The sequence below is a fragment of the Emydura macquarii genome, unplaced genomic scaffold, assembly GCF_026122565.2.
Source record: "Emydura macquarii macquarii isolate MOO-44397 ecotype Brisbane River unplaced genomic scaffold, CSIRO-AGI_Emac_v2 contig_1477, whole genome shotgun sequence".
NCBI lineage: Eukaryota > Metazoa > Chordata > Testudines > Chelidae > Emydura > Emydura macquarii.
This window is the reverse complement of record NW_027131614.1, coordinates 21,465,543-21,485,110: the sequence shown is the minus strand read 5'-3', so window position 1 is coordinate 21,485,110 and position 19,568 is coordinate 21,465,543. Positions and strand designations below refer to the sequence as shown.

At 39.0% G+C, this 19,568-nt stretch overlaps 1 protein-coding gene across 1 annotated transcript in view; it reads right to left on the bottom strand.

The window, feature by feature from the left end:
• RB1CC1 (RB1 inducible coiled-coil 1) overlaps positions 1-19,568 on the bottom strand; it is a 167,548-nt gene that overhangs the window by 31,507 nt on the left and 116,473 nt on the right. Inside the window, exons 17-21 of the mRNA XM_067553518.1 lie at positions 12,342-12,501; positions 10,151-10,259; positions 9,781-10,018; positions 5,454-5,508; positions 2,101-2,148 (exon numbers count right to left, since the gene is read on the bottom strand). Coding sequence (XP_067409619.1) covers positions 2,101-2,148; positions 5,454-5,508; positions 9,781-10,018; positions 10,151-10,259; positions 12,342-12,501 — 610 coding nt within the window. The remainder of the gene's footprint in view (positions 1-2,100; positions 2,149-5,453; positions 5,509-9,780; positions 10,019-10,150; positions 10,260-12,341; positions 12,502-19,568) is intronic.

Sequence of the window (19,568 nt, the reverse complement as noted above, 5' to 3'; positions counted from 1 at the left end):
AGTGCTGAATCCCATTAGTATATAGTGCGAATGTACAGAGGCCCCTGAAGAACCATCATTGCTACATTAAAAAGTCGTCATTGGTGTTTCAACAACACAACAGGTAATACACATTAGGACATATAATCAAGTATTTTTAAAAAAAGATGCAAAAATTAGGAAAAAACACGGTCTACAATGTGTGAGGAATTTAGATCTGCAAAGTATACCATAATTACCAACAACTGGTTACATCACATCACAAATGCGCATAGTACTTCACAAAACCAGAGTAATGCATTTCAGTTCATACATAATTTGTGAAGACATTCCCTATCTTGATGACTAGTTTGTGTCTTTAAACCACAACCCCATGCATTGGAGGGAGGTGGAGATGCGGAATTACAGTGGAGCAACAGCATGACTATCCTTTAAAACAACTACAGCATATACTCGTTTCTAGCCCAGCCAGCTATGTTCTCACTCTGCACCTCTTTGTCCTGCTAAGAAGGCTAGTTCCACTGATGGCACTAGCAAAGAGCAATGGCTCCACTATTCAGTCACAGTTCTACCCTGTCTCTTGTCTGGTGCACCTATACAGGTCCAACTGTAATCTGGCCCCAATGATACATATTGACCCAGACTTCAAAATAAATTATACACATTAATCTCTTTGGCCTTAAAGGAGAGAAAAAATAAGTAACTGGATAAAGTAAAGAAATTGAAGATATCCTTTATTTTAATCAACCTGCTGTAGCACAGCTGCCTTTTAAAATATAGGTGTTTTTCTACATGTTGGTTCCTGGTTCTTGCCATGTGCTATAATTAAAATCAACTGACAAGGAAAAAGAATGAGGTTTATTATGCAACAGCTTGTAACAAAAAGTTTATATATAGTCATATAAGAGAAATCAAACCATATAGAAACAAATACATCATCAAGTACAGATTGACACTTTTTTGTTGTTGAAAAACTCACACTCACCAGAATTAAAGAACTCAAGTTATACAATCAAATTCTCCTCTCTCCCACCTACAACTAAAATAAAATAATTTAAGCTTCAGCTTTGCTCTGGGAGTATCTGAGCATACTCCCATGGAGGCTGCCTTTACCCCTCTAGTACACAGGAAATGAAAGATTTAAGTACAGGCAGATCCCCATTCTGTTTGGGAAGGGGAATCACATTAGACTCTGAATGCTGGTATGAAGCAGGTTTTAATATATATTCTGCAATCTCCAAAATTATGAAGATCTGTGTTAATTTGCACTTTTTTATTTTGTTGTCAGATGGTATCTAGGAAATTCAGAAAGAGCCAACCTTCTTCCACAAGAAATCATGTACCTACAATCTTCCTTGCTTCTTTACGCCAGTATTCTCCAACATTGTCAAGCACCCAAGACCAGCCTTCCACCTTCTTGCAGCACTTGATCTCTTCTACCAAAACTTCAACACTTCTTTTCACCTGCTCTCCTAAACTAAAATCGGATCAGCAGTTTGAATTGCATGCCCTTGTATAAATCATGTGGGCTGCAGTCTGACTTAGCCACATGCTCCATCAGAATTTTAAGTGGCAAGATGGTATGTCTCTTGTCTCATCTCCACTCCCTCACAGAGCTCTAATTTCCTTTTGGAATAAATTTATTTATTTTTAACAAAGCTAATGTAGTCCATAAACCATCTGAACCATTTTTTCCCCAAAAGGTAATTACTAAATGACCATCAGTTGCACAAATGCCTGATGCGCATGTGTGTATGCATTATTGCATGATTACCTCATTAAAAATGTGACCCTTGGAGTTGATGCTTTTTGCCTGTATTTTCAAAAGACTGGTTGGTTTGTATCCTTTGTGAGAGTAAAAGCCTCCGTTGGCTTCCCTTTCTAGATCCAAGTTGTTTTCTATGGAAAACTGCCCTTGCCCCAGTAATGAAAAAACATCTTACATGGAATTAGATTACTCCTGAGTGCCATTTTTTAATTTTCTTTATTTTGTTCTACTTCACATGTAAAACTTTAAGGTGTGCAGAGAATAATTAGAATTTCCATTTTTAAATTCTTGGTTAGTTTTGAAAAAAAAATGTTTTATAAGCAGATAAGTGCACATGTGTCTAATGTACTTACCAATCTTTGATTTAATCGTTTGTTTTCCTCTTCTTTAAGTTGTAATGTCTGTAGAGACAGTAATCTAAAATGAATAACCAGTTTAATATTTATGTTCATTATATAGCATAAATCTTTATTAAATACCAAATAGTTTTGAACTGATGAACACTGCACTGTCCATGCACTATCTACTTTTTGATGTACGTTTCAGAATTTTAAGGTAACTTTTATAATCTCACAAGCAAAAAGGTACAGATATTTAAAGTTAGAAAAAAACCTGGCAATCATCATGGTGCTGCTGAGACTACTGCAAGCTACTGGGGGAAGTGGCATCTTCCTGCTCCTACTATAGCTTAACCATGAAACAGAGGTAATCTGATTTATGCTACTGAACTAGGAGCTAGTGTGAAGCTCAAAATTCAATAGTTAAGTTAAAACTAAGCCTAACTCTGAAGAAGAGAAAAGAAGGCAGCTGGAATGGGGTTAGAGACAAAAAAAGAAATGGGAAGTGGGTTGTTAAACCTTTCATACTTTAAAGAAAAAAAATCTAAAAATCTATCCATTAAAAACAGAAGATATTTTTGATGATGTTCTCAGCCATTCACCAGTGGGAGTAGCTGAACAGCTGTGACTTTGACCTATAATGCCCAATCAGTAAGAAACTCTGTCCAAAGCAATACTTGAATACAAAATACAACACACAGAACAATGACTTACAAAGGGGAAATCATAATTTAATGTCCTGGTTTATGAACTGAAATTCTAGAATACAACATTGCATTTAATAAATACCCAAAATAGCTGGACCGCATTTAAATTAGAGCTTATTATACAACTATAAGAAACACCTTCTGCTTTAATGTCAGTTTTTTGTTTTTGAAAGAATTAAGAACATAAGAACAGACATACTGGGTCACACCAATGGTCCATCTAGCCCAGTAACCTGTCTTCCGACAGTGGCCAATACCAGGTATTTCAGAAGGTATTCATCAAGTGATCCACCTGTCGGACATTCCCAACCTCTGGCAAACAGCAAACCCTGACTAACGTGGCTAATAGATGGGGGAGGGACACACGAAAGCAGCCCACCATGATAGCATTTAATTTCAGAAAGGGGAACTACACATAAATAAGGAAGTTAGTTAAACAGAAATTAAAAGGTACAATGACAAAAGTGAAAACCCAGCAAGCTGCATGGAAACTTTTTAAGAACACCAGCATAGAAGCTCTATTTAAATGTATACCCCAAATTAAAAAACATAGTAAGAGGACCAAAAAAGTGCCACCATGGCTAAACAACAAAGTAAAAGAAGCAGTTAGAGGCAAAAAAGACATCCTTTAAAAAGTTGAAGTTAAATCCTATTGAGGAAAATAGAAAGGAGCATAAACTCTGGTATGTGAAGTATAAAAATATAATTAGGAAGGCCAAAAAAGAATTTGAAGAAGAGCTAGCCAAAGACCCAAATAGTAAGAGCAAAAAACATTTTTAAGTACCATCAGTAGCAGGAAGCCTGCTACACAACCAGTAGGGCCACTGAACAATCGAGATGCTAAAGGAGCACTTAAGGAAGATAAGGCTATTGTGGAGAAACTAAATTAATTCTTTGCATCGGTCTTAACGGCCGAGGATGTGAGGGGGATTCCTAAACCTGAGCCATTATTTTTAGATGACAAATTTGAGGAACTGACCCAGACTGAGGTGTCATTAGAGGAGGTTGTGGAACAAATGATAAATTAAACAGTAATAAGTCGCCAGGACCAGATGATATCCACCCAAGAGTTTGGAAGGAACTCAAATGTGAAATTGCATAACTACTAACTTTGGTATGTAAACAATTATTTAAATCCACCTCTGTACCAGATAATTGGAGGATAGCTAATCTAGCCAATAGGTGCAGCTAATAGGTGAGTTTTGCAAGGGAGTTCTCCAGCTGAAGGACTCACCTTGGGGTGAGTTTGTTGTCTGTAGTGTGTGTGTTTGCGGTTTGCTTCCTGCTTGACTGAAATATATTCTGTGGTCTGTTTGTTTGGGGAACCGTGTGCTGATCCTCATGGTCTGGTAGGCAAGCTGAGAGCTTCTTAATGAGGCTTTGATCTCTAAGCCTTTTGGCACCCATCAACTCTTAACTAGGGGGTGGGGCCACTCAGGGAGAAACAGGGTTTAAAAAGCACATTTGTAAGCATTAGGGGCAGCTAACGGGAGTTTTGCGAGAGCTGACTAGGAGAGTGGAGGAGGGGGTAGATACACTTTATTAACATTCTGTAAACTATAGACAATAACACACAGCCCTCCACACTCCGATAAAAACCAAACAACAATAAAAGAAAGAGCTGCAGGAGTAAAAAGAGAATGCAGGCAGAAGTCCAGCAATAAGGTGGGGGGGGCTATCCAGTTTATTGTGCTGAATGCAACATGTATGATTACCTGCCCTATGGGCAGGTGGTGTATGTGTGCATGCGGTGCAAGTAGCTCCTGGCCCTCAGAGACCACACACAGGCTTTGGAGACCAGGGTGGAGGAGCTAAGGAAGACAGAGAAGTACATAGATGAGACTTCCTGGGACACAGTAGAACAGTATGGTACCACCCCTGGTATGACAGTTTCTGTACTGTTGAGGAGGATGAAAGTCTCAGGGAAGGAGAACATCAAACTGGAGTGCAGGAAACGATCCCATAGTTGGGACCCCTCCTTCCAGATGATGTCATAGTATCCTCTTACTCCAAGGATACCTCTACAGGGGAGGGAATGCCAGTTATTAGGAAAAGACAGGTAATAGTAATGAGGGAACTCAATCATTAAAAAAACAGATAGCTGGATTTGTGATGACCAGGAGAATCGTGTGGTGACTTGCCTGCCAGGTGCGAAGGTTGTGGATCTCTTGAGACATCGAGACAGACTTATGTGTGGTGCTGAGGAGGAGCCTGTGGGTTGTAATTCATGTAGGTGCCAATGACACAGGGAAGGAAAGAAGAGAGATCATGCAGCCAAATTTAGGCTGCTAGGTAAGAGATTGAAGTCCAGGACCTCTGTGGTAGCATTCTCTGAAATGCTTCCACATGCAGGGCCAGTTAGACAGGCAGAACTGCAGAGTCTCAATGGGTGGTTGAGACGATGTAGAGACGAGGGGTTTAGGTTTATTAGGAACTGGGGAACCTTCTGCATAAGAGGGAGCCTATACAGGAAGGATGGGCTTCACCTAAACCAAAATGGAACCAAATTGGTGGCACATAAAATTAAAAAGGTCAAAGAGCAGTTTTTAAACTAAGGGTTGGGGGAAAGCTAATTGATGTCGAGGAGCATGTGGTTTGGACAGAGGCATCCCTTAGGTGACAAACCATTAAGTTGTTATATATAATGGAGAATCTACTCACTCTTTCTAACAACATTATCCTCTGTTTTTCTTCAGACAACATATGGATGTTTTCACTAAGGAAAAAAAGAAAAACATTTGAGAAGTTAAAATATGAAATAATGCAGTTTTATCTTTTTCAAAATGTTTACTGGAAGTTATTGTTTTTATGGATGTGTCTCCTGTATATTTGTGCTAGTTAAAAGAAATATAGAATATTTATAATATGAAATCTAAGGTTTTTGTTTGAAATACTCAAATATATTTGAAAGCAAAATTATCCCTCTTTAACGGCAAATACCACATTTTGCTGTAATTCTTAAGATGCAAAAATCAACATGGCTACCTTGCTTTTTTTTTCTCTCTTGGTATATGCACCAACGTTATCATTTCTTAGTTTTCCTTTGTTATGGTGTGTTCAAGCTAAATGGAAAATTTAGTACCCAGGAATGTCCTTTCTGAGTATAACATCTCCATGTCAGTCACTAATGGGCAGTGTTGTGTCCTGGTCTGTGTGGATCTCAAAGGCTTCTAAATGATGCTAAAACGCTTTCAGAGCTGTAGAAATACTTAAATTATTAGTAAGAAATAAAACCAATTATAATTCAAACTAACATTTGCACCCATAGGGAGAGAGAGGATTGCTAAATAAAATTATTTCCAGGCTCCCAATATGAAAACAACATGGGCAGGTCAGATTGAGTAAAATGTTAATTCCAGAAAGGATGTTATCAGGTACTAAGTTTTAAGATTTTGAATCTTAACATACCATTACCCAAAGTGGGGAAAGTAATGAGCAATACAACACAGCAGCAATAAGAGAGGAAAAAATAAAAGAGTTAATACAGATTAGAAGATAACTTGATTTATAAATTCCTTGGAAATTGGTTCTGGCAGCATCTTCCTACCGGACGGCACCAAGTAGTCCATTTAGCAGTGTTTGATAAAGACCTGCAAAGACCATTTTTCCCCAAGATGGTATCATAGAAGACATGGAGTGAGCTCTAAATCCCTCAGCAACTAGCATGTCAGATGCTTTACATGATTCAACTATACAATTTTTGATCCACGTGTCCAGTGTAGCTTCAGATGCTCAGAAGCCTGGGTGCATTTGGCAAAAAAAGATGACTATAGATGTTGACTTCAAGACTGATTCCATGTTCTTGGGATATACTTTGAGTCCTGTGAACATCCAAATTTATGCTAAAGCCAGTATTCTCTGGAATGTTCAGTGTTTGAGTAGGAAGATAAAAGGATAATTTCCTGAGAAATATGTAAAGTAGAAACCAATTGTGTTAGGAATTATTCTGGCATCCTGATCATCATTGGGTGCATTGTCAGTGGTGGAACTATTCCTGCTGGCATGGAGGGTAGGGTTGGTAGGTAGATTGGGTGCGGCATCTAGGGCAGAAAGAAGCCTGGTGCTGGCTGTGAGTTGGAGCTGGAATACGAAGACTCAAGGACCAAAACATGGTACGAGAGTCTTTGAGCGAATGAAGACTCATTGGTCTTATCACTGAAAAGCTTCTGATTATCAAATGGGAGGTTATCAGTGGTGGTCTGGACCTCTTTAGGGAAACGAGAAGTCTGGATTCAGGAGTCCCTGCGAAGAACTACACCGACGCCAGAAAGCATAATGCTATGTCTGCTGCATCAACTGCCATTTGGAAGATGACCTTGGCCGCTAAGCTTATCCTCATCAATAAGGGACTTAAATTCCACTTGTTTATCCTCTGGGATGGAGACCTGAAACTTCACCAACTAAGAGTCTGACAGGAAGTCGTACTTTGCCAGTAGAGCCTACTAGCTAGCAATATGGAATTGTAGGCCCACCGATGAATAAACTTTGCACCTGATCAGGTCAAACTTTTTGGATGGTTTGTCTGGAGGAGTGGTCTTAAAATGTTGCTGTCAGGCATGTGCCATTGCTGCTTGGACTATGAGAGAATTCGGTGGTGGGTGTATGAAAAGGAACTCGGTGCCCTTGACAGGGACAAAATAGTGCCTTTCTGTTCATTTGGGTATCGGGGTACAGGATGCTGGGGCACATCAGATAGCCTGAGTTGGTTAAAGGAGTACATTGTGGATAGGGAATATGGTGTGTGACGGCCCAGCTGGTTGAAGGATGTCCAGAAACTCATCACGAGGTCCTTCACATCCTCAGCAGGAAGGTCAAGGGCTGTTGCCATGTGATATGGGAGGTCATGGTATTGACCCTGGTCATCGGGGGGGGGTGGGGGGCGAAGAAGGGGAACAGACACAGAAGGTGGGATGAGCACCTCATCTGGGGACGAAGAGACTCCAACTGGATATGGCGTTTCCTGTGCTGCTGACAGTGCAGGCAGCATGGTAGTGTCTCAAGGTTCCACACAGACTGAGGGGGGTGGTGTAACGGCACAAAGGCTGGCAATGAGGCAGTGGCGGTGCTCCGTGGCTACGATAGGGGTCTGAAGGGTGCCAGTAGGACCAGGCATACAGGTCTGCGTGCACTAGTGGCCCATGGGGGGGAGGGGTATCTGAACCACGGCTCCACAGGAGGTCCATACGCTGGTGTATAGGGCAGGCGTTGTGACTCCGGACTATAAGAACATGCCAGTGAAAAGGCTGGGTCCGGTTCTGAGGACCATTTGGAATCAGAGGGCTGGTCCGGGAAGGGTGGTGCCTTCAGGGCAGGCAGAGCTGGTGATGCAGATTGGTCCTGCAACAAAGTCCTAATCTGTGGGGCCAATGGTGCCAACATGAGTGGAGTAGGATATTGACCGAGGAGTAACGGTTTGTCTGCCAGCGATGGTGGTTGCACGAACCTGGGTGATCCGTGCCTCAGTGGGAAGCCCGCATAGGGCAGAAGCAACTCAGCTGTATATGTAAGGGGAGATAGTCAGCCTGGCATGCGTGGTACTGGATGCAAGAGGCTGGAGAGACCTGATGATGTGGACAGAGTCGGAGTCGAAGATGGTGGACTGGTAACTGAAGCTGAAAACGACACCAGTCAAGTCTTGGTGATGCTTACTCCATGGAAAAGTAATATAAACAACATATTTGTGTTTTACATTCTTTTAATGTTATTTAGCAGTTGCAAACAAGGACAGCCAACACCCTATCCTTGGCCAGTTCTCCATAGCACACCAGAACACACCTGCCACAAGCCGGGTTTTTTGTTTGGACTGGCAACAAACGGAGTAGTTGGCTCTTTTCATGGTCTTGCTCCCCCACTCAGGGCTAAGAGATGGGGGGAAAACACCTGAACTGGTGGGGCTCAGATAAGCCATTGGCTTAAGTCAGATAAGTCCATATGGAGAAGAGTTCATATGAGCCCTGTCCTTTTGGCTGGAGCCTCCTCTCGCACCCAGTTTTGCAGTTTCCACTCCTGGGATTAATTTAGAACCATGTTTTTTGGTCTGCTGTGGGCATTGCACTAATTGTTTTTTTGGGAATCAGGAAGGTATTTTTTTTCCACTGCCAGGGTGCCTAGAGACATATCTGCCCTATCTCTTATCCGGCACAGCTGCAGTTCTCATGGATAGCGAGAGGGACTAGTGTCCCTAAATATGCACATAGGCTTTCAGATTAATTGTACTGTAGGTGTCTAGCTGCTCCTGCTGCCCAAGATACACTGATATTTTTAGTGTGCTAGTTCAGTCAGACTTAGAGTGGGTATGTCTATCTGAGCTGGAGATTACAGCTCCAGTATAAATGGACTCTTAGGGAAGGTGCTCCATAAAGAAACTGGGAATAGGTTTGAGGCTCCTCATATCTGTTACAATGAGGAGACAACTCCCCAGCACCTTAACCTGCATTTGAGGTGAGGGCAGTAGAGTCCCAATGGGCTGGGACCAAGTGTGGAGGGGTTGGGGGATGACAGCAACCCTCCAAACTGGTGGAAATAATTAAGGAAGGAGTGAAGACCTCCCCCGTAAGATAGATAGTTTCCAGATCAATTTAAATTAGTAAAGCTGCAGCCTAATTTAATTTCATCCCTTAAATCTTGTCTATCTTCTTCCTGCATGTGTGGGATAAAGTGTAAATTATTTTCTGGTGCTATTATTTTCTACTGCTCAGTTTTAAAATGTTCATATACTCACTGAAACGTATTTCTTTTTCACTTTACCATTTTTTAGCCTCTAACTTCTTCCTCTTTAACTCATCAAATACATACATATCTAATAGCTGTGACATTTTAACATTTTATACATGCATCTCAAAAAAAGGAATTTTGGGCAAGAATGTCAGATGAGTAAAAAGGAGTTCACTGACCAGTTTATTGGTACATTGAAATATTCAACTATGCACTGGTATAATGATCAAAATAGTGTCTATGTATTTTAATATAATGCCGCTTATATACTTACTGCACAGCCATCATGCTAGAGTCCATTGCTGAATCCAGCCTTCCTTCATCTGTAATCTCAGAAGCCACTCTCTCTGTTTCATCTGGGAGATCAGGTGCACAGGCGCCACAAGATTCTGAAGCTATTGGTAAATATGCTGATGAAATAAAATTACTGCTTCTCATCTTATTAACTTCTTCAAGTTTTTTCTTCTCTTCCAGTAATCGAGCACGATCTTCAGAAAGTGTTTCAATCAAGTCTAGATGATAATAGAAGCATGTAAAGATTCTTACTTTTAAAAAGCAACTCAGAATATTATAACAATTATTTGGATTTAAACTGAATGCAGACTAATTCAAAATCTATCAGTATTGATAGAATATTTACTTACCCTTATCCCTTTCTTGCTGCTGGGTTATTGTTTTTAATTTGTCACTAAGATCATTTATTATGTTTTCCTTTTTCATTTTTTCTCTTGTCAGCACAGTGTTAAAATTGGTCTGAAAAGTCAAAAATAATATTAGGCAGAAGTAGTACAATTAAATGAAAGCAAAACATATAACAGAGAGAAGGAAGAACCCACAGTATTGCCATTTGCAGTTTCCCAAATTAAACTGAAAGGCAAGAAAATCAGCTTAAATAAGTACTTTTTTGATAAAGGGATATGTATACTGGAGATGTTTCACTGTTCATTTTAACTGGAGTTCAATTATGAAGGCTTTTGGGTAAAGATTGCTTCTAATTTTGTTTTGTGAAATGTGGTGTACATTTATAGTCCTATACTAATAAAATAATCACAAGAAACATCCTGGCTGTGAATAAGGCCCTTTGTATTCAGGAATACAATTAATTTAATACACTGAATCTATACATTTCTAGTTCTTGACAAGTCCAGTAACACACTGTTCTCAGAACCAGTTATTCTTTAGGACTGAAGTGGATGTTATAGAATCTTGTACTACATCAAGTTATTTACAACTAGAGATGAGCATAGTGTGGTATTCATATGCCTTAAAGTTGTAAACTCTTTGGGGGCAAGGACTATGTCTTCTCTGTACAGTATTTAGCACATTTTGGGTGCTACTATAAATATAATAAAGCAAACTTTATATACTTCACTAAAAGCTAAAGCAACAAGTAATTTTCTAAGATACTGAACACAGAAGAATAACTGCCTCTGATGTCCAGTGATTGCTATAGCAATCAGATACACTTTCAGTTTTTTTTACTGCAACAATACTTTTTAAAACAAGTGGAATGATGCCATGCTTTGTTGGGATTTACAGTGTGTGAAAATAAACTGCCCCAACAAAGCTGGGGAGTGGAGATTTTAATAAAATGCCATCAGGGAGATCTTTCCTCAAATGCTCTACTGCTGATGGGGAAAATGGCATGCTATGTATTGACACATTAAGGTGAGAGAAATCTTACAAAAGTCAATTTATTGTACAGAATATTATTAATTATCAACTGTTCTATGGCCATGAAATCTTAAAATTCTACAAGGAGGCGGCATGGATGGGCAGCTGAATTCTGCACTCCATTCATAGCCTACAATATTGAAAATGAACATAGATGTCAAACACTTCTATATCAGTTATTGCTCAGGTTATTTGCTGTGTAAAGCCTGGTTTGGATTAAGTATATTTGCAGACCCAAATTTTTAGAAGTTTCATTTGTCCATGAACATTCTTCCCAATTCTCCTCTCTCTCCCCCTCCCAATTGATGGTTATAGTCCAAAAAGTTGGATGGCTCAACTTTTTCTAGTGCTGTACACCTCAGTCGTTGTGCCATACTGATGTTGCTGAAAGAAGCAGAGATGCTAAAGTGGTGCTTCCTTTTCAGTCTATTAAAGAGACAGAGCTGCAAGGCAGGGCATGCTCCACAAAGAGGCCTTGACTTTGTAACCCTCACTTTCACTCTTGGACCATCAGAGCCCACATTTGTTCACTTTTTAAGCATGCTGCAAAATCAGTCCTTTTAAGATGCTTTTAGGGAGGGTATGAGTTGGTGGACAGTTTTATGAGACCAATCTTTTTTTTGGTTTTTTCATATTTTAAGTACTTGTGCTAGTCAATAAATTAAGAGAGATTTTTATAAATCTACAGTGAAATACAAAGTGGGAGGTTCGATTTGATTCTAAAACTCAGTTTCTACCTGAGCTGGCAGTTTGGGAACAGTCACATGACATGGAACTCCTTGGTGTCAGAAAGGGCGAGATTAGTATTTGCTCAGAGACACCTTGCAGTTAATCGGAAGTTATGTTTAATAGAGTTTACATTGGAGTTCCAATTTAGCCTTCTCAACTGGAGAAGAGTTATGGTAACACAAGCTTACAGAAAAAACAGTGACAAAGTAAAACTGTACTGCCTTTTGCCCAAGTGCCAGAGAGCATGCTTATATGTATATGAATGAATAAATAAATAAATGCTTACATAATCCATTCCTGAACCTTGACATTTACTATATAATAGGTTGTCAGATGACAATGTGAATTTTGGAAATAAAATGCCAGAGAGCAAAAATAAAAAAAATCTTTAAAATCTCAGAAATAATGTATCAAATTTGATGACTTTTTTACCTGCTGTTCTGCAGTTAGAGACATTCTAAAGTTTTGCATTTCTTCATTTTTTCTTTTCTCTTGCTCTTCAAGTTGCTCCAAAAATTTCATTTTCTCTTCCTCAAGTTTTTCTTGAAGTTCAGCAACCAAGCTTGATGCAGCAGATAATTCAATGGGAGGACTTAAAAAGAAAATATTTAAATATGAATTACAGAAATACAGTTCATGAATAGATTAAAAACAAGCAAAGACAAACAAAAGTAGTATTTAACTTTTCTGGATATTTTTATTGGGAATAATGTATAAACAGTGTTTCAACTAGAAAGCTACTTACCTGTATTTCTATTTTTTGGAAGTATGTATCTCATAATCTCATTCTTGGGCATTCTGCTGCCAGCGTGTGACAAGACATAACTCCCACTACCTCCAAGGATATCTGAGCCATATGGTAAGTGGTGGCCAATGCATAAGACTCACCTTACAGGTAAGCGTTCATCATCAGTGGCCCTTATATCAGTATCTATAATCATTTAGCTCTTAAACTGTGCAGGAATTAGCAGTTTCCAAAATAAGGTCATCAGAAAAATTCAACCATTAAAAATGGATAAAAATGCAACTTTTTAAAACCAAAACTCACTCAGAAGTATGTAAACTATGAAACTCGGGGAGGACGGGGGCCGGGGACATGCCATATATAGCATCCACAGACTAGCAGGATGTGGGTGGGTGAATCTTGTGAGAGGACATATTCAGACAAATAATTACAAGTATTTTTTCATTCTTTTAAGATACTATTTGCAGAAGATTCTCACACTGAAAATGAAAGCAGATCAAGGGATGTCTCAAGGCTGAAGAACAAACAAACATTGCAACAGGAAATATAAACAGAAGTCAGTGCTTAATAAGCAACTTTAAAATATATATACATATGTACATATATACACATGTGTATGCACACACACACTGCAAACAGAATTAATATAATTACAAAACTTTAAGAGCAGAGTCCCAGAAGATGTATTCTCAGAAACAAATGTATCTAGGTTGGCAAAATCTTGAGACACATCCAAAACTCTAGGTGGCAGACTACCTCTCAATAGATATTGCAGATGTTTTGCAACACTAAGAACCTGAACTATCATTGCTTCTTAAAGGTCAAATAAAAGCAAGCATTATGTAGATGACTATGTAACAGTATCATCTCGAGAGGATTACATGGCTGTTTTGTATATCTTTTCAGCTGAAATACTCTAGAGTCTCACAACTGAAGGTGCTCTCGACAGTGAGAGCTAGGACATAACTTAGAAGGACAAAACAGTAGTAACACAATCAGAACCCCACAGATATGGAACATTTACATCAGCATGGCCTATGAAGTTGGTATAAAATGGAACCAAAACCTGGGAGGACTTCAGGAAAAGCTCAAAAACTTTTCAACATGAGGAAAGTGGCAAAAAGGACCATTTTCTGACATACCAGATCTCTGAAGGGTCTCAGTACTTTCAGGACTAAACTAACTTAAGGACATTTATGTAGTGTTGTTCCTAGAGAACTCAAGTTTTCTATGTGCAAAGTCTTCCAAAGGCACTGCATCCCCAGGTTGAATGCATCTGTGGCTGCCACAATCAGGATGCAAGTGTAATTGAAGTTTACTTCTGGACTGCCAAGAGGCAAGTATGGCCCAGATGCAATTCAAGAGTTCCTACTATACTTGTTTTCACTAGCATCTCAATTGCCATAGGCACTACAAATACAATTGTGGCCATGTGACTCAACATTTGTAGCATAAGCTGAGCTGTCACTTGTTGGCTGTGATACATACTGTCAATCAGATTGGTGATCTATGGGCTCCCATCTCACTTGCATGAAAGGCTACTTACACTCCATACAAAGTCAGCTTCATTCCCTCATGCACAAACTGAGCTCCTGGAACTCATCCTGGTAAAGAGACTTAACTAGGACAGAGGACTTCTTTCAGAGCTGAACCTGATAATCCATAACTGAGGGTTGAAACTATGGTTTGATAAACCTGATGTCCAAATGAATCCAGGTGCCAAAGCTCAATGTTCTAGACTGTAGTAGAATGAGAATGGCCATCTTTGCCTACACCACCAAGCTCTGATGTGGAGAGTGGGAGATGTAACCAGAGGTGGATTTTCCTTTACGAGTATTTTCCTATAATCTTCAACTGCGTTCAAAACAGGGATAGCAGTGGGAGGTGTCTGCCAAATGTTTTTCAACATTTGGCTCAAAGTATAGGTGGAAGGATATGGCAACCCTATATCAACATGGGAATTTGGTTCAGCCTATCTAATACATTAACCCCTTGTGGAACCATAGACCAGTATCAAATAAAACATCTTATTTGGCCAGCTTTTGTGAACACTGGGTGATGTTTCTTTCCCAGTGAACCCTGAACTGGAAATATACTTGGAATCAAAGGAAACTTTCAACTCTAACTCAGGCTTGGTCTACACTTACCTTGGCAATTTGGCAGCAGTCGACAGGAGTTATGCAAAGAACTTGTGTAACTCCCGTCGACTTCTGTGCTTCTCTTCCATGCACCATCTTCACTGCAGTGAGCTGTGCTACTTGAGGAGGTGGTTTTAGTTCATCAACTTCTGGATCGACTGAGCGGGTCTTCACTGACCGATCCACAGCTATCAGTCGATCCAGGTAAGTCAATCTGACGGCGGTGACTATGCCGCCGTCACCGTAGACATAGCCTTAGTGTTTTTGCATACCAGTGACTGCAAGTGCTTCAGTACAGGGAGGTCTGAATTACTGGTTCTCACTGCTCTGGGCTTCAGTACTCTTGGCTCTCACAAACTTTGGCTTTCAGAGAACTTGGGCGGGGAGGTTGTGGTGAGGAAAGGGAGAGGGTGAAGGGATGCCCTATATCAAGTACCTTAAGCACATTTCTTAAGTGCTGGGGTGACATCTTCAGTCAAACCTGGTGCATCTCTGCTGCTTCCTTACTCCAAAGATAGAGCAGTGGAGATGATTGTCCATTACAGTCATTGTTCTGCTACATAGACATGGCTTGAATCCATGAAATATGAAGCAACTGCACTGAAACATGGACAGCAAAGCTAAATCTTTAAGCATGTAAGCGCTAAAAATAGGCACTACATTGGATGAAAAGTAACACTAACTTGCAAACAAGCTTTGAAGCATAGGAATTAGTTGTCAAAGCAAGAAACAAGGCATTGAGAAATAAGACCGAGGATAGCCATTGAAAAGTGCTTAAAAGTGCTTCTGAAGTGAACTCCTATTTATTAATAACTTAGACATGACCGAAGATATGGGCATAGAAGAGACAGCTCATGAGCAGAGCTCATTGATGTTGCTCAAAAGGAACTGACTAGAAGGTTCCAAGGGCAGAAATTCGACTAAGTATTGTGAGCAACTGACAGTAAGCAGTCTGGTTTACGCTCCATGTCATTACTGCTATCCTTAGGAATGAAAACTTCAAAAGCCAGGGGAGTTCTGCACGTTTAATCCTGGGAGCTGAAATTCAGGAGTGAGAATCCTGGTGGACTGTATCTTTAGAGAAGAAAGTGTTTCATATTTTGCTTATAAGTTTTTGCTGATTGCTTAATATAAAATATTCTATTTTTCCATTCAGAAAGTTGAATTCCTTTGGATAACTCTATAGAGACATATTAAGAAATACCCAGTTACAGTCCTATCCTTTTTCTAATATTCTCTCAAAGATAAAAACAAGCATCTTTTAGAACCTACAGCTGGATAGAAACATCAGTCAAGTTAGTGTTTTCTGTTCTACTCCTTAGTTCAAATTTTCCTCGTGAGATTATTTAAACATAATTCCAGAATACAATACCCAAGAGCTGTTCAATCTTGAATTTTATTTCAGATTCTTCTTGGGCAATTACATTTATTTCAATTAGAAAATTGAATTTAGACTGTTAAATGTGATTACATTATTTGGCATAACTAAGTATGTCACCTGCTGATATGTGACAATTCCTCAAAAATATTCCTGTCATACTGCAATCAAAGAATGAACTTCTTTTAAAATCTAACTTCCGTTACACAGTGACACCTGTCTTAAAAAGCCATTTAAAAGAAACAACAAAAATGACTGCTCAATGGAGATAGTCTTCTAACAAAAAAGGAGCAAAAATTTCACCAAAATGGGGAAACTGATGGAATCTCTTAAAACAAGTTTTCTAGTCAGGGAAGTGGTCTGTTGCACAAGTTTCACAGAATATTTTTACATGCTTTCTCAGTGTTTGTGCTGCTATCAAAACTTGTTGCTTAACAATTCTGTTAGAAATGTACACGAACATGTTAAAACTTCTAAATTAAAACTTTAAGAACAACTATGACTGGGATGAGGTAATAGCAATTTAAGCCTGAACAGAAGAGCTCACTCACACCATGGAGATAAATTTTGCAGAACTTATTTTTTTAAAAGACTTCTTAAAACAAAGTACACTAGCATAGCTCTCTTTTCCAATTGTAACTTAGTAGCTGGCACTTTTAAATGGAAATTGGTATGAATAACTGACCAGCTACTGCAAATGTCAATGACTGCTACAGAAGTGGTTGTTGTTACAGCATGCTAGTGCAGCCTCTGTAGTCCCACTTTTAGCAATTATTCATGCAAAGCATGGGAGATGCTAGTCATGGAGGAATTAAATTAGCCTACGTTAAATTATACATGTTTTGCAATTTGGCTGACTTTTCTTAATTTTGCTAATTTATGTTCCCAAGCAATCAGACTGTTCAACTAATTGTTTTTGATACCTTGCTGACCCACTGTATCACACTGAAAGTTACATGGTTTTCCCCATATGACAACTGAATATTTTCCCTCATTGTTATACAATTGTAAAGAATAACTTGTCAATGTTCAGAGAATGTATCTGTATATAAATTATACAACCTGATTGTGACAGACACAGCAACTTTTTGGGGGTCCATTGTTTTTAAAAAAAATGGCTTATATGTGATTGTGTTCTACTCTGTGCTCCATTGGGAACAAAAACTGTGGAACAAAAACAGCAAATCAGCTAGCTTACAAACCCCCACAGGGAGTTACCTACCTTCTGTGGAGGCTTGCAAACATTAGTTCAAACTGGATTTGCCAGAGACCAAACACAAAAATAAATAAATACATAGCCTAAATTGAAACTGACCTTCTTTCTGATCCAGCAAACAGACAGGAAATTCTGTCGGGGAAGGGGAGGGAGGGATGGAAGGGAGAAAATCCTTGAGGAAGGTTTGGAATGGTTCTCTGTAAGCTTTTAGAATGTATGTTGGTTCTTTTCTAGCTTTTATATGTTTTCTCTATAATGCTTTTATCTTAAGAATAAATGTACTTACTTAAAAATTACCACACCGCTCCTTCTAACTGTGGACAATACACTGATCATAGCCTTCGGAGATAAAGCAAACTTGCCTGCTTAGGCAGTCTGGCTTGCTGGCGATGCACGTGCTGTGCAGCCTTAAAACCCTCAGTCAGGAGGGAGAAAGATGCAGGTCTCTGCCCAAGAGAGATGATGGTTGGGACCTGGAATCCCTTAAGTAGGTGCTCTCTAGAGACCACAGAGGGTGAATACAGGTATAGTTACCCTGAAACTGTGGCACTGTTTTCTTACCTTTTTTTGTCTCAGATACTAAAATATACACAAATTTATAAAATGTATTTTTCAATTCCCTATAATATTACTGAAATCACTATGGGAGAGGAAAGTTAAAATTGCAAATCAGTATTAAATGCTAAAAGTAAAAAATCTGCCTGTAACAGATAGATTGATAATCTCCTACTCCTTTTGGAATTTCCTCAAGGAAACACTGAAATTTAGAAAAGTGAGCATATGCAAAAACTAATACAGATGCTCTCTGCAAGTGTACTAATGCTGTGGATGCCCTCAGCTGCACTGAAAGCCAATTAGAAGATTCTAATGCTCAACGGACAATAGGTAAACAAACCTCTAAAGAGAAATCTAATAGGGGAGAACTTTAGTCAAAGGGAACCTTTCACTTGAACTCTAGTCAAGTTAAAGTAGTTGAATAGATTACACAGTTCTACATCATGCTAATTTTTGTGGTTTTACAATAGCATTTTCTTACTTTTTAAAAACCTTTTTGTTTCCTTTGTTGCACAAACAAATGGGGAATCTAATTATATAGGAGAAACAGTAAGATCCACTACTAAAAAGATGCTGTCAAACACAACAAGAAAACAAATCCGTAAAACAGAGATTTCTTGAGTAACTTTCAGTTAAACTTAGGGCTTGTCTCCACGTACTGATGCAGCTGTACTGCTGTAGTGCTTTAGTGAAGACACTCCTTTGTCGACAGCAGAGATTCTCCTGTTGGCATAGTTAATCCACCTCCCCAAGAAGCGTAATCTCATGTGCTTTTAAACATCAGTTTAATATAATGTGGGTCCACAAACACTAAAATGCCTTAATCCAAAGTGAATGGTTTTGTATGGTGCCACTACAGGGCAGAGTTATGGTTTCCACTGATGGAGAAAACTTTCAATTATGAAGAACAGGAAAAAGTCACCATTAATTCTAAAATAAATTATTCTCATAAATTCTCAGAAAATGAATTTTCTAAGTGTTGTAATTTTGGGGAAGATATTTTGTATATTTCATATGTAACCAACTGGTTGAATCCCTGCTTCCAGTGAAAACTTCAACTCAAACTTCACTATGGAGTCACTTCTAATGCCTCCATAATGCTGATTATTTTTCATGTTGAGAAAAACCATTTAGCTGCCCAGCAGAGAGACACATGCTGTTCATAGTTTGTTTTCCACCATCATAAACAAATTGTTAGTGAGCAACAGACGGGGGATACAGAAAATTACAACAAGTCATGAACTGTGATTAAACACCTAACTTGGGGCTTTTAGGGAACCAAAAGCCAAAGCAGCTGTCCAACATTAAAAAGTACACTGAAAGTACACTCAGGTAGCAGATACATGCCCTATCATTAAAGAGCATTTCACATCCTCCTTAGGAAGGAAATAAAGATGATTTCTTAATTTCACATGTACTTTAAAATGAGACCATGAACAATAAATCATTCGTCAGAGCCTACTTCAAATTCCCATAGTTGAAGTACATAGCAGAATTAATAGAATATCTGGTCAAAAAAAGTGATGATGGGTTTTGTCTAACACATGAATATTCCCAAAATATTATTTAAATGTGAAAAGTCATTGTCCAAAATCGTATTCTGATTATATAGTTAGACCTTTTCCTT